This window comes from Genypterus blacodes, unplaced genomic scaffold, assembly GCF_046128005.1.
Source record: "Genypterus blacodes isolate CSIRO-AG114 ecotype Tasmania unplaced genomic scaffold, CSIRO-AGI_Gbla_v1 ptg000028l_1, whole genome shotgun sequence".
Lineage (NCBI taxonomy): Eukaryota > Metazoa > Chordata > Actinopteri > Ophidiiformes > Ophidiidae > Genypterus > Genypterus blacodes.
In genome coordinates this window covers 630990-658411 of record NW_027466841.1, presented here as the reverse complement: position 1 = coordinate 658411, position 27422 = coordinate 630990, and the positions used below count along the sequence as shown (strand labels likewise).

Genomic DNA, 27422 nt, shown 5'->3' with positions numbered 1-27422 from the left:
ATACCCAAAAACCTATAATCCATTGTAACATATATATTTTTAATTAGCAATATATTTTGTCCTTAATTGATAAAAGTTTCTCTGATGAATGTTTACATAATATGACAAATTTCTGATTTTTAACGATCTTTACCCCCATTTTCCTCACAGTCAAAAGAGAAAGTGATTCATGTCGATGAGTAGTTGATTATAATATGGTAGTTTCCAGTGTTTTAATTGCCAAATGAGGTTGGTGTGTCATTTCTGCAATTTTTGTCCATTAAAAACACTTAAAGAGGTTAAGATTTTTGTTGAGATGATACACCTTTCCAGTAGTCTAAAATATCATGCAGGTCCTCATCCTTTGCAAACTGGACTTTCTTACGCAGTGCGTGGCCGGCAGCCATGTACTCCTCGTCTTTGTGCCGTTTCCGGTGGAGTTTGAATCGCTCCCAGATGCTGTGTGAGGGTTTGCAGTAGTACTCGGGACTCGAGGAGTAACTCAGATTGTGATACTGAGATGACAGCTGAGAATATCCTAAGTCTCTGGAGCGAGTGTGAGTAAGAGGCTCCAACATGGAGGACTTGTGGCTGTCAGGTCCCTCAAGCTCCTCTATCTGAGCGTCGGGGTACGAGTGTCGGTGGTCGCTGTACTGGCGAATCTTCTCTGCCTCGGCCCTCAAGATGGCAGCGGCAGGCGTTACAGTGAGGATGGTCTCTCCAGTAGGGGAGGTTTTCTCTATATATTTGGATTCAGATCGATAAGGCCTGGGGCTTCTCATTGGCCCGCCCGTGGCAGTGCTGGGCCTCTTCGGTGAAGCATCAGAGGTCCGATGCCTCTGCAAAGAATGGTGGTAGCTGTCGTTATACCCTGGGGACAGAAGGCCTGATTTGTTCTGCGGATGCTCTGATAATAGCACAAGCTGGGGCTCTGCAGTGGACACTGCTCCAGATTTCACACCTTGAAAAGAGGTGGATTCTGACTTCAGAGCATCTATACAGTTGTTGATGATCTGATTGACTTTATCGACCTCTTTTGCAATGGTGGAAATCTCTGCCACTGATCCTTGGCTATTCCCAGCCATAGACATGTCGCATTCTCTGCGTTCGTGGTGATCCACATTTCGCACGTCCATGTAATTTCCTTTAACCATTTTAGGAGTGTCACTAATCTCCTGAAATTTGTACTGCTCGATCTCACTCCCTGATGGTAAGTATGGCATGCGAGCCATGCTCTCTCCAGACAGCAACTGTTTCTGTGACATTCGAGAAATAGTCCCTCCCTCCAGCTCTTGTCCATACTTGAGTTCAATTATATTTTTCTTCAGGTTACCAGATTTTTTGTGCTTTTCGTCTTGCTGTCGCTTTTTTCGTAAGCAATAGTAGACAACTCCCAGAAAAATTACCATACTAAAGAGGCAGCCTAAAACTGTCATGATGTAGTGAGTAGCAGTTGCGTTGTTAACCTCTCTGTCCTTTCCATTCCAAGGGCCTATAGTGACAGTCAGACAAGTGTGGTTGTGTCTAAGAGAGTTGCGTATTGAAGCAACGCAGTAGGTGTAGTTGGTGTGGGGTTTAAGGTTTTTCAGTTCGATATCCTCCTTTATATCTTTCAGGTTTTGGATATCGGTGAAAAAGCTGTTGTTGTACAGAACCAGGATGTACATCTTCTTGTAGGGATGAGGGATCTGAACCGTGATGGTGGCACCTGTGTTTGATAACTGCTTCACTTTCATCAGAGGGTTTACTTCCACATCATTGTAAGTTGTACTGATGGTGATATCATCTGGTTCTGTCCCTGAGGGGCAATCTTCTATCCCACAAATGGTGGAGTCTGGTGGGGGGGTTATAGGCTCAGTGGGCATGGGAATGAACGGTGTCACATAGTCATCAGTGCACACAGTGGAGAGCATGTGAAGCGCATTTCGATATGTCGGATTGTTTGGATTTTGGCTCAGTAGACTGAAACCAGAGACGCCAGGTGGAGAGTCGCAGACCATCCGCTCATTTGTTCTGTTAGGGAAAACTGAGAGCCATTTAACAAAACCAAGCAGCTCACAGGAGCAGTTGAAAGGATTGGTGTACAGCTCGCAGGTGGTAAGTTTAGTCAAGCTTGTAAACGTGGACCCATCTAACTGCTGGATTCGGTTCATGGAGAGGTCAATGTTCTCAATGTTGGGGCATTCCCAAAAGGCATTGGGTGTCACAGTCTCAATCAGGTTTGCCTGGAGGTAGAGGTACTGCAGTTTGCCCAAACCCCTGAGGATCCCCTCTGTCAGGTTCCGCAACTTGTTGAAGCCCAGTTGAAGGACTTGCAAGTTAAACTGAGCAGAAAAGGCCCCGTCCTCTATGTAGGAGATGTCATTCTTAGTCATGTTCAGGTAGGTCAGGTTGGCAAAGCGACTAAGGGCAGAATAATGAATACTTTTGATTTTGTTTTCGTTCAGACGAAGGTCCACAATGGTGCTGTTTATATGCTGTGGGATGGCCTCGTAAGGTGGTTGATTTTGGCTACAAATCGCAAGCCATACAAAGCCCTTTTCACCCTCAATTAGCCAGCAGTCTCCATTGACTCTACCGACGTGAGACAAATATACAATGGCTACAGACCAAAACAAGGCACTCGTCACCATGCCTAAGCTACAGGCCATTGGTGCTTCTCTTAGAGTCATGTGTAGGGCCAAAATTGAGAAGAGGGGAACACAGCTGTGTTTTCAGGACAGTTGAAGTGATGCTGCAGGCAAAGCTGGATGTTCAACTGTACTTAGTGCCAGAAACAATCCATGTATTAGTCTCCTCTTCATTGATGGATGGTATTGTCCCCATCTACCAAACATGAAAAAGCTGAATATTTGCCTTTGCACTTTTTCATTTACTGAGCTTCGCCTGCATCGATCATTGCAATGATTGCGAGCAGAGATTTCGCCGCCTCTGGTTGACTTGTGCTTCTCCCCTTAGACGCTACCATCATTCAATGCTCTCATCTTTATTGTTCTTGCCACCGTCCCCCTCTCTGGATGGCTGTCATATGCACGGAGGAATTACCTGCAATACAGAGACAAGAACACATTGTTAACATTACTGATGTCACGGATAAGAAACATACATAAGGAGAATATTTATACGTTGGTGCTTTAACTGTTTCTGTCAGTGTCTAGCTGTATCAGTTCAGCCCTTCAGTCCCTGCAAAAAAGACCCTGACAGTAAACGCAAGGACTCGTTTAAGATTTGTGTCCCATCCCAAAATGATTCACGTGCACTCCTTGCTCTCCTTTTTCATGTCCTTCCAATTATTTTGTACACAATTTAAGAGGTGTTTGCAGTCCCTGTGGCAGGTTGCTATTAAAGGAAACTATTGGCCAATTACCACCTGACAGGTTGGGGAAAGCAAGGTCCCTGTTTTCACACCATTAACCTGACACACACACACACATACACAAGTGAGGCAGACCAGCGTTAAGAAGTTGCATTGAATCAATTATACAACACAAACCTTAATACATAATGTGAAATCTTTATTACTTTAGAAAAGGACTGTACTTTATACTGCGAGAGGAAAAAGAAGGGAATTATGTCCAACATGTGATAACTGCATCATCCTGCATGAAACAGGAGTGTGTATAGTGGCTTTGATCTATGGTTGAAGATATTAGTAAGCCAAATTAACCTAATTTAATAGATATATTGGCACTTCAGCATTACCATTACTTACTACGGTACATCATCAAATCACTTATTGCAGCATTTAAGTCAACATTGTATCAAGCGGAAGCTTAAATTAAACTCTGTGTTGAATTATTTAACAATTTTAATATGGTGAACTATTCTATATGCATTTACTAAGATGTAGAGCCTGCATCTGACATTCAGGCTGCAAGATAGATAAAAAAAAAAGAAGCTGATGCAGACACTCGGCTTCTTCAAAGGGTCTTATTAGAACTGCACAGTATCTCCTCGACTACATCAGAGGTGTAGGAGAGACGAGGTCTGGAGCTCTCGGTTATGAAACAAGCTTTTAATAAGGTGCTGCGCCTTATTAAAAGCTTGTTTCATAACCGGGTGTGTCAGACATCCTCCCTCTATGTCAGCTCGCACTGCGTCGAGGCGTCGGCTCAGAAACATCAAGATGGCGCAATCTCCCCTCCTCTAGTCAGGCAGTCAGAGTAAATGTAAAACTATCATCTAGTGCAGAATATCTGTAGCAAATGAAATTAACTCTGTGAAATGAGTTTGCCACGCCTCAAGTTTGATCAAGAGAACAAGATTATTTACTCATTAATTATGCACTGGTTTAACGACAGCGTAGAGATGCTGAAACAAACGGTACACAGACACAAACAGCAGAAAGAAGTTGTGACCGCTGACTGATCAATTGAGTTTATGTACACTACATATTTGTATAATTTGTATCAAAGCATAATTTGAACTGTAGCGTGCAAACAAGATGATCTCTTCATCTTTCCTTCAGGCACTTCAGTTTTTCCTCGTCTTCCCTGAGAGCTTTGGGCTGGTTCAGGAATTCTCCTGATGTTGTGGGTCTGTAAAGCCCTTTGATAAATAAATACACTTGACTTGACATGACTTGACTTGACTTCAGGCCCTTCAAAGCTATCTAACTTTACTAATTTGAAAAATGTTACATTGGAGAAAATTCGAGGACACACCACTTTACAAACAACAAACAATTGTAGTGTTGTAGTAGAATAAGTGAGGGTTTATGGCCGTTGAAACCGGACAATGCAGGTTGCATCTGCGGTTACATGACCTTTTCATGTAAGGCAAATATTGCTGTTTTCCTTAACGATCATAAATCACACAGTGGTCATGATTGATTTAGGATTGCATGACATGACAAACAAGGCCTTAATACAAAGAAACACACACAGCTGCAACATGTAATAACAGCATAGCTAGCAAGACAAGAATTTGTGAGGATCAAAATTTTGTTTATCAGTTTATGGTATGTCTTCACTTCATATTCCATCATTCCTTTTAACTGTTCAGTCCACAGTGCAAAATGTAAAACTTGACCATTTCTTTCCCTGAGCTGCTATTTGTGCTTGGACTGTCACTGTAAACATTTCACTGAGGATATCTGCCAAACTTCCACACACGTGGGGGCAGAACCTGTCAGAACACAGCATGTCAGCGGGACATGGTCATGTTTTTAGGAAGCTCTATTTAGAAGTCGCTTTCGCCACAACTGCCTGTTATTCTTCAGGCCTAGAGACTATTAAATGTAGTTATCCAACCAAGCTGAAACGGTGAAGTCCCATAAAGATGCTGATGGAGAAGAGTTTTGAAGCACACATATGTGGTGAGCTGATGCACTGTGCTGGTCAAATCACATTAACACTGTACTGGTCATTTATTAAAGCACAGATAAGAAGGGAAGGAGTAGATGCTATACGGTCGCAATAGACTGCCAAAGGCTACCATTACAAAACCACCTTCCTGATGACAAAAGAGCGGTCGAGGGAGGGAAAATAAAGCCCCTGGGAGGAAAGTGGTTCCAAATCAAATGTTGCATGAAATGAATATGAAAAATACAGAGCAGCCACAGAGCATCTGGGAAGGCGAAAGATCTCTTGAAGAAAAATGTCTTGTTATTATTCGCCAGTCGCTGACCTTTACCGCAAATACCGCGTGGCATTGACTGAACTGGTCTGACCCGACCTCCGCCCGCTCGCCGCTCGGCACTGAGGCGGGGTGCTTGAGCCGCTAAATGAGAGTTTAAGCTAAACCCAGAGAAGCCTGGTCCTCTTTAGATTAGAATGCATCCAGGGTGTTGTGTTTGTTCACACTGACTCACTCCACTGATTCACCAACTCACCACGGAGTACCCGCGCATAAATTACAGCGAGGCCGCATTCACTCGGTAAACATAAACACATAAACATGCTTGCACTGATTGAAACCAGCTTCTGTGTGATTTCACATTCAAACGCTGTGTCGTTGCTCTTGTGCTGGCTGGATCTCAAAACACAGCCTGCAGTGTTGTTGAGGGAAAAACAAAGCAGTCGGCTCGATAAAAATTCATTTTTCCCATAGATTTGTTTCATGCAAATTGCACCGTTATTCAAGTCTTAAAAGGGGAAACAGCCAGTGGTGTGTGTTGCCCGCCGAGCGCTCGGGTCTATTCGCCATCCCAGACCCACTTTCCATAATGGCTGCAATCTGTATAGTCCAGTGGTAGCCGTGAGTGCAGCAGGCCAGAACACCCAAGGCATCAGAGCCGAGTCTACTCCCCTATCAGACGCAGGCAGCCATTCCACAGCCTCTTTTCAATTTAGGCTTTATGCGCTGGGTAATGAAGGCTTCTCCTCTTCCTTTCCCTCTTCTGTGGATAACCTATTGAAACCAGCTTGTGAAGACTGATTCAAACGCAACCTTGTACGTTTCACTCGCATTGGCCACTGTGTGCTTCATGCCCGGGGCGATGAGGAAGAAAGACACGAACCACGTCATGAAACTATTGTAGAGATATCGATTTATATAACTCTATTGCACAACAGCTCTGATGCATTTGATCCCCCTTTTTTTGTTTTATTGCTCTTATTCTTTCATTATAAACAGAAAGTGAATATAAAACAGGAACATAGATGTAAAACCATTTTCATACATTTTCATTTTGTCATGATTTGGCAGATTTCTGGGTAATTGTTTGGATCATTGTCAAAATAATATTGATCATGTAATAATGATTTATGTGTAAGAACATGTGGACGTCCTTTGATTGATTTCTTTTTGTATGTTGTTTACGTTTTGGTTGACTTTTAGTGGCGTAATAAGAGTTGCAGCTCCTGCCCAGTAGGTGGCAGAATGCACAGTCAAACTATGTCAAAGAAGAAGACTAGAACTAGAAGACTAAACTACCATTTGTTTTCCTTTCAAAAAAGCTTACAAACAGTAAAATAAAAGCTACCAAATGTAGAGATGCGTCAGTATCTAATACAACTCAACCTGCTGACTGACATGGAGGCTGAAATTACAGAGAGAGGTCAAACCCTGACCTGGCCTCCCCGTGAGAGGGGCTGTGTGTGTGTGTGTGGATGTGACACACACACACACCCCCCCCCCCCCATCTCTGTCTCTGTCTCTCTCTCTCTCTCCACACACACATGCTGCATGCAAACCGGCGCGATCAGGCTTCACCTCGCTCTGCGCCCTCTGTGGCCATCGTTCTCTCGCTCTACCTCTTCCACTTCCCTTTTGTTTATCAGCGTCGGCCCAAACATCCGGCCCCGCATACTAAACCGACGTTCCCCCTTCCGAGTGTCTACAAGTATCAGAGGATCAGTTTTACAGTTCAGGTGCAGGCGAGGCTTATTTTCCTCTTTTTGTCTTGTTCCTCTTGTGCTTTTCTATCAGCTGCTTTGTGGCGGCATGTGTGCCTCCTATCTCCACAGACCCTCCTCATCCATACCAATGACCGCCCTTTTATTCCAAGTCATTGAAAATTCATGTGCTTCTTGCGCGGAAGAATGGAAGCGGTAAAGACGGGAGATCAGAAGTGGCGAATCAATTGAGTTGAAATGGAACTGCTCCTCGCGGGGAAGGAAAACATTGCGCACGTCCAGGTACCCAATTGCTTTGGAGAGAGAAGGAGAGCAAGGGCGCGCATGCTGAGGTTATTCCAGACCATATTAAACTCATACATTAATTACTCCGGTAATATTGCCTGCAAAAGAATTGATGGCGGCGTCTCCGGCGAATACTGTTCGGTAAGAGTCGAGCACTTGTTTTTGGCGGCTCCAGTGATATACTTGTTGGCCTTGCCTCGCCTTTTTTCAGTGGAATGAGGCTTGTCTTAATTTTATTCCTTTAATCAAATCTAATTTCCTTTTATAAGAGAGGAGTGCGGGAGCCGCCTTGATGCATCGAATTCATTTAGTGCTTTTTATTCCCAAACAACGACTGCACATCCTCCCCCATATACTTTAGAGGAAGGAGAAGAATTTAGTATAATGTTTAGCTCAATGTGATAAAAGCAGTGAGAAGGTGTTCTTGTTCCGTCGTCCCGGAGATATTCATCTTCTAAATATGCAGCTTTACTTTGGTACCCGGTGCACTTGCACCTCATTTAAGACGTTGATCCAAACCTTTGATTTACTTTCATTATTGAACACAGATCTTCTACTCGCCTTTGCTGCAGCCCTCTTGCGCACACAGAGTGAAAACAGGTCTCCACCGGGCTCGTAGACGGCTGAATGTTACATGTAGGGTGAATATGTTACAGATGTAAAGATCCTGTGAGTCCTTAAAGTATCACATGTCTCCTTAAATTATTCTGTATTAAAGTCTCCAGGTTGAAACTTCAGCCCAGATGATTGAAGGACAAATGGAACGTTACAGCTTCCTGTTAGCGCTGCGTCTCAATAATTAGCTTGGAAAATAGCAGTTCGATACATATTAATAGAATCTGAGTTAAGTTTAATTAATGCCAATGATATACTGCTGCTAAATGTCAAATAAAAGATCTGTTTCTGGATAATTAAGACCTTCAGGGCAAAGGTTGGGCTAGCGGAACTCTGCACAGGCATCTAGAATGTGAAGCAGCCTGCGGTCCACTTAAAGACCCAGATTTCACCGCTCACTACTTAGTATTCCAGGCGGGCGTCAAACTTTGTAAAACTTTAAACAACTTGCTGCCCCGCCATCACTTGTAAATTCCCAATACCTCCTTCTATTGTTCCTTAGCGTCTCCGTGATCTTCATCTGTCTGTCTCATGGCCTCTCACGATTGAAGCTGAGAAAGTGCCAAAGAAATCTCATCACAAACTAAAAGCGATAGTTCGAATGACACCTCTTATGAAAATGACGGGCCGCACACGGCGGCGCCATTTCACCCAGCGCTGACAGAAAGAGATGCGTCTATCAACCCGACGTACGGCGACAGCGGTCCAGCCATCGAGATTGCTCTTCACAATATTACTTTGCCGTTTGGCACTATAAAGGAAAAGGATGTGCGATGGCGGCGGTAATCGGTCGCACTCCCCAGAATACATAAGGAACGGGACAGGAAGCGACCGGGCTATCGTCTGCATTCATCAAAGAGACAGCGGCCAAGTCGAGCCAAATTAAATTCAGTGAGGTTGAGAGTAAGATACAAGTGGGAATAACACCTGGAGGTTTAAAGGCAATTTTCCAGCCCATCAACTGACCATCAGCTGGACGTGTTATTTTGGCCTGTAAGCCTCACATCTGCTCGCCCGGGCGCTGGCTGCTGACTCATGACATGTTGGGCTAAAAGCAGGAGCCGTGGAGTCGCCTCCAGCGTGCCAGAGCGTTCTAGAGTGACTCGCTTAATGCGGCGACTTCACAAGGTTATTTGGTGTCAGCTGTCCAATGTTTATATTTGTGTTAATGCGTCTGATTCACAGCTGGTACGATGATAAAGTTCACGTGCGCTGACAGGGCCTGAGATAAGACAGCTCTCCTTATCTTTGTTTCCTGAGCGTTCTCAGTTGAGCTTTCTCCACCAATTAACCTTCAGAGTGACTGGAGCTAATTCAATTACGCTCCTCTGCAGGACGGCGCCTTTTGACTGACAGCTCGACCTGCCTCGCCATTGTGACTGACAAGCTGTGAACAGTGGCCGACCGTTTGATATCTGTCTGACCTGATAGGCGATCAGACACGTCTAGGGAGACACATAATCACTGTGAGATCGGCTGCATCAGGATGATGTGACGCTACGTCTACTCTACATCTTACAGAGCTACGCCGCAGATCTGACACAGTTTCATGATTTTCAGGGATATATGGTAACATATAGAATATATTAGATTCTGAGGAAGATCTGAATCAGGTTCCATATGTGGACACAGAATTGTTTTGTCAGTGTTTGGATGTGGCCATTTGTTTTGCTGGTGTCTAATAAACGAAGCGACCAATCTTCATAAAAATAGTTCAGGCGTGTGTTTCCTATAATAGACTTTCATTAGGTTTAATCTAGCCCTGATCCAAGCATTGCATTAATTTCACATTTATAGTGTGGCTGTACATTATCAAAGAAGGCCAGAACATGCAACTCTTCATCCGTTTTGTTTTCCTTTACATCATTAAATTAAGCTTGGGTTCATTCTGACTCATTGTGACTCAGGTTTGCCAACTTAAACCACTTGGTAATATGGTTGTGGTTAAATAAGAAAGATGAACGCTGATCTCAGATATCAAAGCCCAAACTCTTCCTCCGCTACGAGGGAAACACAGCACATTTTTGGCACGAGAAGTATATTGCAACTGAACCAAAATTGCTTTTTTGAATTAGTTGCGGGTAAAGTAAAGTCTTCAGAGACACGGTTGCATTTCAGGGGATCTGTATCGTGCATTTTCAAGTTATTATCCGTACAGATAAGTTATTATCTTTTGGCAAGAAGCTATTACCTTGTGTAAACAATGTATCGTATTCTTGGAACACGTTGGCACACATGCAGACACTACAGATAATAACTTGTTCACACAAGATAATAACTTTTTCGCACAAAGGATGTATGGGAGAAGGATTTAAATCGACTCCTCGCTGTGTAATTGCCACTGAAGGAAATGAGCTGATAATCAGTCTATCTAGGGTAGCGTTAACGTCTCAACCTCCCTGCAAAACTGAAGCAGAAGATTTCAGGTTGGCAAGGTGACGGGAAGTCATGAAAGTCAGACATTTTCACTTTTTGCAATTAGATCCATCTATGATAAATACAGAAATAAAGGCAGGAATGTGAAGGAGGAAAATGGAAACGGTGAAATCACATTGTGTTGTGGCCAAACTGAGAGGGGAATTGTTCCCGTGTCAGAGAGAAGTGTATTGTGTGTGACAGAGCGTGTTCTCTCAGGGTGAGGTTGGGGAAGGGGGGCAGACGAAGCGGCACAGCTCCACCCTGACTACCAAAGGAGGGGATGTTTTGGTGTGGACCTAAAGATGATCTCAATGCAAGATGACAAGACACCACTGGGGGGACTTTAATCCCAGTTATTCTGTGGGATGCAACAAATAAATAAACATTTTAATAGCTGAAGGATAACAAAGTGACACAAAACGCTCTGAAATCGTCGTGTCAGCATTTGCATTTTTATTGCTAGTGTCCATTTCAATCTACTTCCAGAAAACGTGCGCATGAAACAAGGTTGACGCAGAAAAACGGAGCAGCTGTGCCTTTAAGACGTCAGGAACATTTTCTGTTACCTGCTGCACCTTTAGCCATCATCAGAAATACATGAAGTTATTATCCTGCATGTTCTATATTGAGTTAAAAAGGAAATCTTCTCTTCCTTTGGTCTTTTGGTCTGTGATCTTTCATTGAGTGTCATTTGCCCGTCAAGGGACATGAGTTCTGTGACATGGCTTAACAATAAGAGAGTAAAAAGGAAACGCTGATCTCTTGCGCTAAAACACTTATCAGGCTAGTTCTCTGCACAGATCTCAACCCTCCACTTGTCCTTGTGTGCATTGTATTTTGTAAGCCTCGCTGTGAAGTACTTGCTCAAGAGTAAATGTCATCTTTGATATAACCAACAAACGAGATCTCAGCTATCAAAGGCAGTTACACATCCTAACATCCCTAACAACCAGACTAAAGATGAAAGCACAACAACATCAGAGGTTAGCAGTCAGCAGAGTGATGATGATGATGATGATGATGATGAGAGACGATTTCTGATTAGTTCAACGGAAGTGAATGAGAATGAAAGAAGATGAATGTTTTAAATTTCTTAAGGTCCAATACTTTCATCAAGATGTATTGACAACTTGTGGCATCGGTGCAGAAGTGGAGCTGCTGCTGAAAATAATGATGAGGTTGATAACGGCCGCGGAAGTCACGTCGGGACACCGGCGTCTCGGAAGCGCTGCAGTTTGTTGGTTCATTAACAGCAACCTCAGACTCGTAAAAAAGGTGCAATGTGCAACTTAATGAACTCCGCTCATAAACGTTTGTCATTCAGTCTCTTCTCACTTCTCAGCAGCAGAATTAATGAGCAAATTCTGCTGTTGAAGAGTCAGACACATTTGCGAGGGTTTTGTTTGACCTGCAACACTCTTAACGCTGAAATCCAAATATTATTCTCATACATCATAAATTATATCTTAATTGTAGAGCCAGATAAAATATTCTTGTGAGGTAATCTTGATATATTAGTGCTTAAATCAGTACATAGATATAATCTGTAATCCACTTGAGGCGCCGTTTTTTTAGATTTCGTCCCGTGTACCTATAGAGGAGCAAAGATGAACTCTGACACATAAATCAATGGACATAAAAGATGGAGAGTGTGTCCAGTATTATGTTAAGAAAGCAGGAGACTGTATACATGGAGACAATTGTCAGTGTTTCCTCAAGAAGTCAGCAAGTCAGCCATAAAAAGGTCAAATTCAATCTACTGGTTTACCAAACGATGCTGTGACTAATTGGATTCCATTTGCCAGTAGAAATTTTCTCACTGGAGTGTCCTGCTGTCTCATGTCCTGCTGTCTCATGTCCTGCTGTCTCATCTCTCAGATAACAGAACGTTTAGCGGTTAAAGGTACAGATGATGACTAAACATAAACAACTGGGTCAGATACGATTCATACTGTGTGTTTGTTGTCATTGTGTTTCCTGTTGCTGTCTGAAGTGGCATCACATGTTTGTCCAAGCACACGTAAGTACAGTAGCATGACGTATGCCTCATGTCTTAGCCCTGTGTGGAGAGGGAGCTAGGGGGCAGATGGTCGTAGATCCGTCTTTAAAGGTGAGTGGCCTGCGCTTTAAAGCTTCTCTCTGCAGAAGATCAGCTGACCAAACATGGCTGTGTGTCTAAAGAGGCTGTGTTTGTCCGTCTGCGTCTGTTCGCTGTGCTGTGGAACCCTGCTGTCGCTTCTAGTTTCACGTTTTGGCTTCATAACTCCAGAAACTTTAAGACAAATCTCTGGTGCTCATTTCCACCTAAACGTATTGGAGATTTCTTCCGCCACTCCTCGTAGAATTTCATCCAATCTGCAGCCAATTTGGTAGATTAGCCCCGAGGCATTCTGCGAAATGTAATGGCAGACCCTCGAATGTGGCGCTGAAGCAGCATCGTAAATTTAAACGTCCATTACTCAACGAGCAGGTCCTCCCTCCAAATGCTGTGTGCGGCTGATTACATATTAGGTTTCATTGCTGTTATTACGTTATTTTGACCAGCTCGGCTCTAACAAGGCGCAAAGTTCAGCCGCAATAACTTTTTGCCGCATGTGACTCCCCAAGATCATCAATTGAGGTGTCACAGTTTGAGAAACCTCCGCTGTCAGAGTGAGGACGGTGCCTCAGCAGCTTATCAGCCATGTGGAAAAAATCATTAGAGGAGATAATGAATGTGTGGCAGCTGTCTGTCAAACCTCCATAACTTTTATTTATTTTCCCCCACGACCGCCTCACTGGCTGATCACTCACAGCCGGGCCGCTCGTGCGTGACTTTACAATCCATACAATACGTCCAAGGTAAACACTTCAATCAGAGCTGACGGTACTGACATCATACCAGCTGTATAATCAGAGACACGGACACGGACTTGAGCTGGTTTTTAACTTTTTTAATAAATCCTGTTTCACTTCCTGATCAGACTCGATTGCTCATATTCAAAGTTTTCTGTGTCGAGGTCTCAATGCCTTCCATCTAAACTGCGTCCTCTCTGTTTGGCCTCTGACTCGGTTTTGGCTCCGACATCTTTTCAACTCAAACTTTTACTTCTCGATATTGACTTTTTCATCGTGCGCTCAAAGATACGGCTCTTGTCGGCGAATTAACTGATTAAAGAAACAGCCAGTGAGTAAAGTGATCGCTATGAATTACATTAGCACTGATGACTACTGAGCACGCCAACTGGATGAGTTCATTTCTGGGAAACACACCAACGCCCCAACCACAACAGAACAACCGTGACGGGACGATGTTGGATTCTCTTTTATTTTTACCGAGCCCTGTAGTTTGCCCAGCACTAATATAATCACATTCATTGTTAACCAAGAGGTGTAAATCGGGATTTTTTTTCTCTTTTTAAATATGGATGAGGCTGTCCTGGAGAGTGTGGCTACGCTGCATCCATCCTGCTGAGAGAACAGAGTAAATTGGTAAACACACCAGGGTGGTTTGATGTAGTCACGACACGCTTCCTGCTGGCTGCCCCAGAAACAAACTCATCATTGACAACTACATCAATCAATACTATACTTACAAGTTGTTTGCGCTGCTGGGGCACTGACAAGCATCAAAGGAGCAAATATTGGACGTGGCGCCAACGTGAGCTGCCATATGATGCTGCCACGGCTAAAGATGAGGACGGGTTCAATTCCTCTAATAAGCAGGGAAGCGGTTAATTACCAACAATACTGATGTTTTATAATCACTTTATGTGCCAAATTGATGGCTCCCTCTGGGTCCATGTCTCTCACAAGCTAATCCATGGTGCTCTTTGCGGTAATCCATTCAAATAACTCTTCTTTAGTGCCATCAATTAGGATTGCAGGTTGGCACTTTACGGCTTTAAAGCTTAACTGTCGTGGCATCAGAAAATGATCGCCATGATGGTCATTGCACGTTTCTGTTTGTCTCCCAGCATTGATGTTGAAACGGTTTCTTTGTTATGTGAAGGAATTGCGAGGCTCGTATATAATTGAAAAAAAAGAATAGTGGTTTCACGAGAGATGACATACAAAAACATTTCTGAACAGTTCGACAGAGAAGAAACTACTGGCCGTACTTGAAAGACGGCGAGGATTAAATCCAAACTCCCCCAATTGATCCAGCTCTCAAACACACATATTTGATGTGGCCAAGAGGGATACGTGTTTGAAGCCCGTCCAAACATGCCTGTCCTCGCACAACTGAGAGAGAAAGAGAGAGAATGTATTCAAAAGTCTCATTGTCTGGTAAAACTGCAGCTATGAAATCCAGTGAAAAACACAATCAAAAGCTCCCGTTTGGAACAAAAAAACACAGAGCGTTTAACCCACATCAAAGCCAGAGAGCTTCAAGACACAAACCTTTTAAAGTAATTCATTTAAAAGCTGTGACGAGCTTCCCTTTGTTCAGTGAAAACACTAATTGATCACAGTTCAGATCAGCTGATATGGAAGATGATATATAAACTGTTGAATCTATTATCAAATGAGTCTTTATTGTTGATGCCTGATCACAGGAACATCATTGTGGTCGTATCATCTCCACTTTGTGTCATTTGTGGGATCCAGTAATAATTCCTCCCGGGGACGCTTGATTAATTTTCACAAACAAAGAACAATATGGTAACTAGAAACACTTTCTTCTCTGGATCCAAGCCGAACACCAGCTCTGATGTCATAATGGTGTTGTGATGGATCGCTGCTGCTTGTTGCTCATTGGTGGATCATCACGCTGCCGACAGTGTTGGTGTTCTGTCGCTGTTGAGTGTGATCTCATTTTTGAAGCTTAACTTGTGCGTGTCAGCATCGTTTAGGTTTTCACTCCATCTGTTTCGGATCCTTTGGACCGTTCGTTGTTTCTTCAATCCTAACTACAACTGCCACTAAAGTGGGGTTCCATCTTTAACAACCCTAACCATATTACGAAATACAGTTAAGGTTGAGGTCAACTCAACTACAACCCTCTCAGTACAAGACCAGAGCTTTAATGATGGCAAAGACTAATACACACGGATTAACCGGAGTGAAGTAAACAACGAGGCCATATCTGGAAGAAAACGTTGAAGTTAGAGGAGAAAATCCCCCGCAGGCGTTCAGCACCACACCAGTGCACGAGCTTCATCACAGCCGCAGGGCACAGCCCATCTGCTCCCCTTTACACGGCAGACTAGCCAGCTCGCCAGTCAGTTGAGGAGGAAAGGCAGCACTGGTGATGAAAATGTATTACAAGAGGCAGACTATCAATCATGATCCAGCTTTTGAGACCATTTCCCCCCTTTTTTAAATAGCCACCTAATTAGAGCTAATTGCTCCGCGCGCAGGTACTCTGCTCGTCACGCTGCCCATCAGCCGGCGTAATGGTCCTGTGCAATAACATGACAGCCTGAAAGCCTCACGTCTTCCCTCTTTACCAAAAGGAAAGGAAACTCAAGCAAGGTTCTGTCACGTGCGCTAATTAGTTCTTATTACAGGAGTAACGTGGCCTAAATAAAGCCTGAAGAGTACAGAGCAGCTCTATCTGCAGTCGAGCCCCATGTGCCCACACCAAGGAGGCTTTGCTTCTGTCTCTGTCTCTTCATGTGTTTATTTTAATTTTCTGGCGGAAAGGTTACAACAAAAAACCTGGACTGATTTTGAGGAAATCTTGTGGAAGGGTGTTGCTCAATCCAGGTGCAATGTGGTCCAGATCTGGACCAGTACCCCCCTTTATTATGACCAATCGAGCAATCAAATCCTCTTATTATGACAGCAGTTTCGCTCTCTTTAGACTCAAAATATTAATAGAAATAAGCTAATTTTGTCCAGGCTTGTGCAGTCTTGGCAGACGTATGCACTCTGCACTCCAACTGCCTTTCTCGTCTTCCTATGATCACAAAACAAAGCTGTGTTAGGAAGCTCAGCGTTGGTCTTCTAAAACTGGACTTGTCGATTCTGTTGACAACACAGCGAATGAAGCTGAGGCATCAGACTATCACACATCTAGACAAGCTACACGGCCGTATTCTGACTGGTCAGCTCTCCACAGGTGATGCCTTCTCAGGGTGTGTGGGTGTGTGGGTGTGTTGTTGCCAGTGGATTAGCGATGGCTTCCCTGTGATCCTCTTAAGGAGGTGTTTGCCCATGCTGCACTGCGGTCGACTCGGGGCGACACAAATGACACAAGCGTTCGCCTGCGACTCACCTCTGCGATCTGGGTTGAAGTTTGCGGCGTTTAAGAGCATCCCTGGTGTCCTCCAGCAGCACGGGGCGTCCACCGATCGTCCCTCTTGCACTCTAAAGACAGAGATGATGGAGACAGAGGACGTATACATTATTTATTTCTTCACTGTGTGACTTTCTACAGGTTAAACCCAAGATAGAGTGTCAGTTTTAATAGGACAAATTCTTGAGAGAACACTGGCCTTTTGCCATTTCAGTTCCCAAAAAGATTTCCTTAGCATGAATATTTCATTTTTTCTTCCCTTTTTTTTAAAAAAAGAATTAGAGGCACCTCATTAACCTTATCTAACAAGCCCCAGCTAATGAAATCCTCTGTTTCAGTTTCCGGGCCTTGCCAAAGTTGGTTTTATACAAATTAATCAAACATCACTTCTTGCTCTATCATTTTAATGACACCCCCGGAATGTGCATGAGAAAGTGCCCGGCGCCGCCCCAAGGGGACGCTGAGAAAAAAACCTTAGACGAAAGAGAAACGGCTGCTTCTTTGTGTTGAAGAGAGAAATCATGCTACGAACGCACAACTGTAAAGTGAAAGCCAAAATGAAGCCTGATTGTTTTTCGAGCGCCATCCAGGCTTTTATGCGTCTGATTACCAAGTCTCTGCAGAATGGGGTGATGCATTAGCAGAAGGATGCAATTTTCACCACCTACATACATATTAATGTCGGCATAAGACAAGTTCAAAATGAGTGCTCTATCAGTATTCATATTAGCCCTCTTGCTCACTCCCTCTGTTCTCACCGCTCAGTATTCAGACTATAACAAGCACTATCAGATGAAAAGCGCCGACAAATTCAATCTCCAACAATCTGTAATGGAAATCTGCAAAATGGGGAGATTTCAGTAAACCAGGGGACAATGGATAATGCAATTCAATTAGCCGCTAAGGCTGCTATTTGCATCCCAGTGAAAGGGGCGATAGTTGAAGTGGCCCGGACCAGCTGCCTTTCAGCAGAGCCCACCGTGACAACACAAAACGCAGCGGAACCCAGAGAAAGGGACTTTGGGAGTCTTCAGTCGCATTCTTTTAATTACTCATCATAATGACTCCATTTAGCTGTTCAATGACCCGTTTTATGGCGTTGAGCGGGCGCGAGGAAGCTCTGCGTCCTTGGCAGGGTTGGTCCTGCAGCTGCCCCTTCCTGCCAGGCCGCGAAAAACACCACAGGTCGCTCACGTATTTCCCTCTGAACGCATCTACACACACACACACACACACACACACACACACGCACACGCGCACACACACACTGGCTCCATCATCGCTACGAGTCTTGACTGGATATGACATCCCTGAGGAAGATGGAGGTGCATTAGATAAACACACTCTTGCTGAATGATGATGTACACGCATAAATATTTACGACCCCAATGTTAGACAACATCATACAATTATGTTGATGCTTAAATGAATGTCTGGCCCCTGCAGGGTGATTATGCATAATTGGATACCTAAATACACAATTTAAAAACTAAATGTGTGATTTCTGGGTTCACACATGTTAACAAACATAAACAAGCTCTAAATCCTTATTAGAACAGGCAACCACAAACTCAAACAGGTTCATTTCCTGTTTTGACTGCATGCTTGTTATCCTGCACAGCTATTGATCGTCAGCACGCTGCTTTTATATTCATAGTGATCATAAGGTAATAAGGGGGGCGGCTCCCATCACGGTGGGTCGACCATCTGCCTCATATAGGCAGCAGTCAAAGTCACATACCGGCGCTGTTGTCACCGGCTGGATCGGAGCTTCTGCCATTAGAGAGGCAAATGTTTGCACTGGTTATCTCATAGTACGTGTGTGTGTGTGTGTGTGTGTGTGTGTGTGTGTGTGTGTGTGTGTGTGTGTGTGTGTGTGTGTGTGTGTGTGTGTGTGTGTGTGACGGCATCGTCTTTCTCTCCTGTTTGGGTCTGCATTTCATCTTTAAAGTATACAGGCAAGCGCACAACTCTGTTCAGGTTGAAATGAGTAAAGAAGTGACGACATCAAAGATCTAGTTTTCCTGGATCTTTCTCTGATACTTTAAAACCTTGAAAACACACCTTCCTTGGCGGAGGTATTGGAAAGTAAAGTTTGGCTTGATTCAACAGGGATCTTTGCCTCTTTCTACGCATTCCCAAATATCATTGTCCTGCTAGGAACTATAAAGCATGAACAAATGATGCACCACAGATGCTGAAAACAATCTCACTAATGCAGATTCTAATTAATTCAAGGACCACAGAGCAGTTGGATATCTGTGTTCATGCATCAATAAATGCTAATGACTTCATTTAGCACGTCGTCCTCATTAAGGAACTCCAGAGTTGCACATATACTATGACAATAACCAGGCATTTATTTACATCGCTTTTCATATCGGACATAATGTAGGTGAGGACGGGGGTCAGGTGACTGGAGCGGGCAGGGGTGGGGGGAATCAGACCCCATATGGCGCGGAGGAGCTGGACTTTGATGGCGCGCCTCCAGCGGTGTGAGCTCGAGCGCTGGCAGGGATCAGGCCGATTCTGCTCAGCTGCTGATGCACAGAGGAACATCGGCATGTGAACCAGGACACAAATAGCTTCCTGTGAGGGCCACAACTTCACACAACTGCTCCGAATTTAAATAACGTTTTATCCTGTTTTAAGATAATTTTCTGCCACCACCTCTCAGCGATATTTAGCATATATCTGCATAAAGAATTTTCCACCTCATTCCAAGTGGTTTAAGGTATTTCTCTCTTAAGTGGCTGCGTTTAAATAACAATCCCATTTGCAGCACATTTAGAGAGAGATTGTGGGTTCAGAGTAGTCAGGGTAGTCAGAACTGAACTCCCCCTTTGTTACATTACGTGCGTCCTCCTCCGCTTAATGATGACTTTGATGACTTCCATGGCGATAAAACAAATACAATACTACAAAGCGAGACAAAGCGAAGCAGCAAAGTAAAGTACATCCTCTAGTTCCCCGAGCATAAAGAGGAACATGTGACTCTCTATTCTACAGCTGCAAACACCAGCGTCCACTTTACGGTTATTTACACTTTACATGGAGAGCACTAGAGCGTGTCTGAGGTTCAAACGTGGGAGGGTGGGGGGGGGGGGGGCGAGTCTGTGCTGGAATCCAATCCGGACCACATGCAACCAAATCTTTGCACATCTTGATCAACAAAGGTGGCAATGTGGGAAAAGCAATAAGCAATTAGTCGCTGAAGGAAACAGCTGATTGGACGTTGTGGGATTTTGATGTGATGTCATTAGAGGCCCTCTGCTCGCCGTTTCAGAAGTTGTAACTGTTCGAAACGTAGAGTTGAAACGTGTTGCTAAACATGTGGAGTGATGAGATGTAATCACATTTCGACGACAGGTGCAACTCATTTCCTTAAGAATTAGGTGAGAATTTCATTTGCCGCCGTGCTCTGATGATGTTAACAACCCTTTAAGACTCAACATGCATGCTGTTGAATCTTAGACAAGGATGCAGACTCGCCCACGAGGATTAACAGGAGAGACGTTTGAATGCACATGCAGTCTCAACACTTATTCAAGAGAACATTGATAAAGGCTGTAATTTACCTCCCAGCAGATTCTAAAGGGGTTTACATGGAGCAATGACCTCATCTCGCTCTCTACCTGCGGTGGGCGTCTTCTCAAGTGCCGCTCTGGCGTTTCCATGGATTTGCTAGTCCTAATGTGGTGCGGTGTCGCCCCAAGCCGCAAGTGTGGCGGTCCCTCACCATATGTTGACCCCCCCCACCCCGACACCAGCCAGGCTACACAGCAGGCAGGATCCTATAGCAGCAGAACGTGTCTCGCTGTATTTCAGGGAGGCAAGAAAATGAAATGAGCTATAACACACTGGCTGTGGTGGCTTATAATTAAAAATGAAGCCGGTGGCCAAAACTGATGTCAATACATATTACGCAACACAGTGTCTTCAGTCTCTCTCTGTTTCTCTCTCTCTCTCTCTCTCTCTCCCCTAGTGATTATATATACAGCTTTCTTCTCTCAGGCTGACAATGAACTGATGTTTAAGGTTATATTATCTTTTTAGTTGAACTTTCCACAGGCCAGCAGCTAAATGACTGATGAGTGTGAACATGGAAGGACAAACACACACACACACACACACACACACACACACACACAGACTGTATCCTCAGCTCATCACCTATGACAGTACAGTCGGCGCGCCTCGTATGAAGTGAGGTGATTTATTTTGAAAGGATGAAAGTGTGATGCCGGTGAACGGCTCTGCTGTCACGCTTCTCGTGTCTGCACCGATCACGAGCTGCCAATCAAGCCGATGGCTGCGCGGCACTTAAAGGCAGGATGGCAGCTGGGGTGGAGGTGGGTGTGTAAACGCATAAACAGACAGATTGCGTGAGTGAGCAGCAGACGGGTGAACTATGGGCGCTCTTAGAAAGTCCACTGTGATGAAGTGAGTGATTGAAGGTTGTGTCATAAACACAGCTGCGAGGTCAACGAGTTGCAGGCTGCGTGAGTCTGCAGGCGCTCTGTGTTCAAAGCGCTTCCTTAAGTAGAGCCAATTGACCTTCTGCTTTTATTCAGCTACATTTAAGAGCGGGAACATGACGGCTGCGGTTCATTTGCAGATTGATCCTTCCAACATGATGCAGTCCTGCAGTGCCTAACCTGCTTCCTCAGCTTAGTTTAGGTTGATGGCACAGAGCAGCTTAGACATCATGGCAAGGTGTTGGTCAGATGCCAAGGTAGATGAACAAATACTGTAACTGACACAGATACATGAACACTGGAAGAGATGTCCGTGTGGGGGATTTTCTGATTTCATTTGAGTTAAACTATTTGATGAGCAATGAATCATGATGTCAGTATGATCCATTGTGCTGTAACTGACCAGGGAATTATGATATATAAAAAATTAAATATGCATAAGCATCTATAATACTCTAACAGGAGGTCATTCCACATGTTGTGGCTCAGTATGATCAAAATGGTTTTTGCAGCAGGCTTTCCGTATATCCATGAGGGGTTCTATAGCAGGCAGCAAAAAGGTTAGATTTACATATTCTGTGTTAAAGCTCAACATTCTGAATTTCTTGATTTTTACACAACTGAGTCACAGAGTGTGAGTGAAGCCTGGAGATATGGAAGAGAACTACAGAGCGGGATTCCCCTATGGAGAATATACAGTAACAACAGAGCTTGTGTGCTTGGATTCAGCCTAAAGGGAAAGAACACACACACACACACACACACACACACACACATTCTTTTTAAATGCTTGCCGTACGCATGCGTATGCACACAGAAAACTTTGAAATTGCCTTTCTAAAAATAGACTTGCAGTAATACTTACTGTAGCCTGGACCATAGCAAAGCTATCTACGGAGGGAGAAACACATTTGGAATCAGAATGGGTTTCCTGATGGCTTCATGAAAGCAAGATACTGGTGTGCCGTTCTTTCACTCATTCAATATTAAAGTAGCACGGCCTGCTTTCTAGAGCACATAATCATGATGTAATGGCTTGACAGGAAAATAGAGCATGGTTGTTCTTGGACTTTGGAGCTAAAGCGTAACATGATCACAGCGCCGATGCTAAATATGTGCCCATGCTTTCATGTATGCTGTGGGGGGAGAAAACATAATTGCCCTACATGATCTAACAGAAAACAATGAGATTTCAGCTCATGAGCTCCATTCTCATGCAAAATGATGATGACCAGAATAACTAGAGATCTTTGTGGTTTTGTTTGTAAAAGAAAACGCTGATATCGATTGTTGGCTCATGAACAACAACAATATAAACATTTGTGTGGATAAAAGATTACATTACAAAGGATGAAATTGTTGGTTGTGGAATCACATCTAACACACACAGCGATCACTGTGCTGACTGAGTAAATCAATAAGCAGCAGATCATGGTGTTTGGAGCTTCTCCTCACCTTTATAATGTGTTCAGATATAAGAGATTATACATATTTATGCTCCTGTAGCTGCTGCGCTTCTCTAGTGATTTAAGGTGTTATAGGCTGTTTACCTGTAAGGCAGCAAGTATTCATGCATACATCAAAGTACAATAACACCATATGGCGTAGGATCATGTTTACCGTTGAAAGAGAGAAATGTCTCCTTTATTAGATCTTTCCCATTATTGGAAATAAATTCCGACCCAAACATCAAAGCTCTTTTCCCATCTGCTGCGCCGCCACTTCCATCTCTCATATTCACTTGCGAATGACTCACCGGTGATGTGGTTGAAATTGCTTAACCTTTAACTCCACATCTGCCGAAATGTTTTCAAGATTAGAAGCGAGCATTAGTCAGACTCATAATTCATTATTGTCTTATGCAACATGCAACAGTATTGTCTGTGTCTTACTCATTCTAAGTGGAGTGTCCTTTGTGTTGTTTGTCATGCCAAAGCTGCATGCTTAACCCTTGCCACATTATAGTTCCCTCTATTGACTCCTCATTCCAGTCCCACTCGTGTCGTGTCTGTGCTGGGTGAACAGAATGAAGCCGGAGGTAAAGAGGCAGGAAAGCTATTACGTGCCACCAACTCTGGGGAGATTTTGTTTGGCCTGGGGTTACATGCAGTGAATTTCTGATCTTTTCTTGGGTTCTTCTTTGCTTTTAGACCAGCTCAGAATAGTAACGGAAAAGCAAGACAAAGGCTTGAATGTGCTCCCATGTCGGCTTTTTCTCTCCAGGTTTTGTTGGGAAAACCATCCTGCATTTCATTTTCATTGAAGTGGGGTCTCTTCAACGGCACAGGCAGTACTTAACTATTATCCTTAGTAAGCGGAGGAGAATGACACGCATGCCGAGCACAACAGAAGTTGTGCATGATGTTACTCTGCCTTTATTGCTGTGAGCAGATTATCTTCAGGGCCGCGTTAGCTATAGAGGGCATTGTGCGATGCTACTCTGGGATCGCCTGAGAAGCACAGAAAGGAACATGTGCAAAGCCATAGGAGACTAATGCACGAAGGCTCTTTTCAGGAAAAGAAAGGATTCATGCTTCATTGTGCACTTTCAGTATAGAGACGCATTAACACCTAAAGCTTATTTTATGCCTTCAACTGTGAGCTGAATATTACTGCCCGTCTGAGGAGGAATTAACTTTACCAGCAGGACATCCACTGACCTTTGTAAACAAAGAGAAAAGTATGACTTCTCTGTGAACATGAAATGCAGTCATAAAGTTCACACCGGCCTAGGGTGCATTGAACACAGCAGTAAGGTGCACCAGCGCTCAACACAAAGACCTCATCCATAAGCAGCTGCAAAACATTGTCGGACGGCTGAAACGATTCAATTAAGACCTACAGCAGAGCGAACTCTCCGACAGCTCCAACATTTAATTTAAACTGAGTCCTGTCATCAGGATCGTCATTGAACCGGAGCTCGAACTGTGATTCTGAGTTTTATGATGTATCCCACAGTTAACTTTTGGCATTTTGCAGCTGGAATAATCTCAATAAATTTACCAAGGTCACATTAACATTTCAATATAAAATGTTAACAATATGAAAAGGAATAAAAAGCATATGTATAATTTTTTTTAGTGGTTTGTATCGGCTTCTTAATGGTAAAAATGTTTCCATGAACTCGGTTTATATTCTGTGCAAGTGACCATGGATAATGGTCTATATAATAAAATGTAATAGTCGCATTCATCTCAGTTTTCTGAGATTGGAACAGTCTGCAGATCTGGCTGAGGGAGGCTGTAGGAGTGTGTAAAGGACAAACGGTGGAATACCTCCATAAAGAAGAGCTCGCCGTTTATTTGATGGGATCATCGGAGACTTGGAGGCCCGTGAGGTGTCAGAGTTTCCAGTTTCTGCGTTACTTGGTGTGCACCCTCAAGGCCGTTGGGTTGTTTGCAGTTGTTGTCAAGATGACTGAGTGCTCAAAAATCCTTGTGTTTAAGGTTATTGTCATGCTCGAAATAGCTCAGCCCACAACGTCTGAGAGTGTGAGATGGAGAACATGTTTTTATAAGTGATGCAGAAGTAGGACCTGATGAAAAAAGCCTGAGTTTATCCTCCCCTTTACAACACATGCAGCTCAGCACACACTTTAGAGAGAGAGGGTGGGAGGCTGTTGGGCCCATGGGGCTGCGCTGGACATTTGTTAACATGGAAACCTGTGCAAGCAGGGCATTGAAAAGGCAGCATGCAAAGTATGTTAATGTTTAGAGTTTGTTCTGCGCAGGGCAAGTCCCGGCAAAACGAACAGGAAAGAAATCCACTACCCGTTCTCCACATTACCACTCCCTTCATTATTTAGTGCTGAGGCCAGACTGGCCAGCGCTCAAAGCTCCTGCGTAGTTTAGTTCTTGTCCATTCATATATGCAACGCTGATAAATGTTGAGATTCAATTTGGCCCTGCAGAGACGATCCATGCGGTTGTTCATTAATCCGCTCATGAATATGGAAACATTTAGAGCTCACATTAGCTCTTTACAATAATGTGAGTGGAAGAAGCCTTGGAAAATCTCTCTTGCCACAGTGGCTCACTTTCCAGGTGAGAGAGCACTTTATCCTCCCTCTCCCCTCTGCAGCAGGCCCACTTAATAAATCACAGTATAACACTCTGCCTTTACTCTGCAGCTGGTCACACACCGATGTCAGTGACTGGGTGGAAAAATGATCATGACTCAGCAAGCTCTCGCCGTCAACTGCAGCTGTGGAATTAAAAGAGTTATGACACAAATATGCAAAATAAAGGAATAAATCCAGAATAGGAGGAAGGTTCCTTGAGCTGAAACCACAGATGGCGAATTTGACCACTTCACTATCATCTAATGACTGCTGCCAGAGAGGTGATTGTTTATATATAATTGGCTCTTTGAAATGAATTGAATAATTAAACTGGGAAAATGAATGATCATCTATAATACAAAGGGTAGAAAGTAACTTGAGATACGCTCATGTACAGGCATTGTGATCTGTGAGAGAGCCGGAGTCACATTTCTCGGTTCACTTTACAGTGTAGTATAGGGAACAACAACACAGCCTCGTAAAATATCAACATCCCACCATGAACTCAATCTAACAAATCTTAATATGAGCATTTTATGTCGACACCATAAATGAGAGCAACCTTTGCACTGCCGCTTTTGCCTCGACTTTCTCAATCAGCATTTATAGAATGGAAGCGTAACAAGCTGAGTGCCTGCACCAAAGGCATTATTCAGTGTCTTCATATTGATAGGTCTTGACAGAGTTGATTCATTAAAGGGCTTGGGAGGAGCTGGTAATGCACTCTGTGGTCTGATGAAGCTACAGTTTGAACACAAAAGCCAAAGCAGTCTGGGGGAAAATCTTTGCTGGTTTCGGTTCAAAACTGCCAATGTGACAAATTACAGTTCAGCAGCACAGAGGTCACTGCATCGCTCTAATCCCACATCAATGTTACTGGGAAACTGATGTCACACATGGAAATCTATAGTCGATATTCTACAATCCAGTGGAGATTGTTTATGGCGATGGTTGGCCCACAACTGGACTGAGAAGAAGAACATGAGTATAACAAGTCGAGCCTTCTGAGTTGATTTAGGAGCAAAGTTTTGATTAAATTCTGAAGAGCAGTTAACTTGTCCTCCAAAATGATTACATCAAAGTTTTAATAAGGGTTTACTCAAGAGTACTGAAACTTTTTCTAAGTTTCCTTGATGCACTCTTACTTTGTAATGCTGCATCATTAAATATTATCTACTGTTGGATTTGGGAAATCATTCACTTCACTTAGCCAAACCAAACAACTTCGACAGGGATAACTCTGCTAACAATATGAATTATTATTTGATTGCCTCCAATCCAACGTGTGTATCATCAGGGTTTAGGACTGAAGCCATCACTGACATAAAATAATGATGATTATCTGGTTTAATATCAATCACTGATTTGGCAGCGTTGGTTTACATTTTGACTAAAAGCGCTCTCATTATAGAAACATTAATCCAACTCTCTGCCTTCATTATATTTCATATGCTTACACTGGACTCAATACACTCAAATATTGAAAACATAATTTGCAATAATTTGATTTATTTCCAAATGACAATGTGTTCCGTCTTGTTATGTTCTATTATATTGAGCAGCTGTGTCCTTTTTACCTTATTAATTCACAGACAGGTCTCCATTCCAGCTTGTCTGAATGATTACTAAACAGAATGAACAGCCAGATAATAAAACTGTCATTCTTTTCACATTTTTCACTCACATAGTAAAGCTGCCATCACTGAAGCTCTTGTCATTAATTCATCCAGCCTTCTGACAGTAACGCCACACTACAATTGTTGCGGTTCCAGTCCCTCCAGGGCCTAATGTCTCACATTAACGACAAACAAAACTCATGCATCCAAAAGCCCGACTTCCGAAACAAATTTCAGTCGGCTGTGTTTGGTTGGCTCATATTGCGATCATCGTTCCTGTGCTGGCCAGACAGCAAGGAGAATACTGCCTGCCTGAAGTGGTGTGGCAAGAAGCAGTGGGTCAACATAACATATTGACACTCTGGCTTGGACTAAGGACAAATAAAATTCTGATGCATCAAAAATAAATAATCCTTTAGAAGCAAACTTTGGCCCCCAGCACTGTCTGGA

General features: G+C 43.5%; 1 protein-coding gene across 1 annotated transcript; it reads right to left on the bottom strand.

The window, feature by feature from the left end:
* Positions 1–214: 214 nt before the first annotated feature.
* elfn1a (extracellular leucine-rich repeat and fibronectin type III domain containing 1a) lies at positions 215–22394 on the bottom strand. The gene is made up of 3 exons (XM_076144246.1): positions 22162–22394; positions 16798–16889; positions 215–3024 (listed from the first exon to the last, which is right to left on the bottom strand). The coding sequence occupies exon 3, from the start codon at positions 2649–2651 to the stop codon at positions 279–281; it is 2373 nt and encodes a 790-aa protein (XP_076000361.1). The 5' UTR covers positions 2652–3024; positions 16798–16889; positions 22162–22394; the 3' UTR covers positions 215–278.
* Between the last annotated feature and the right edge of the window lie 5028 nt (positions 22395–27422).

Coding starts and splice junctions, on each gene's coding strand:
- elfn1a (XM_076144246.1), bottom strand. CDS start 2,651: ATGACTCTAAGAGAAGCACCAATGGCCTGTAGCTTAGGCATGGTGACG.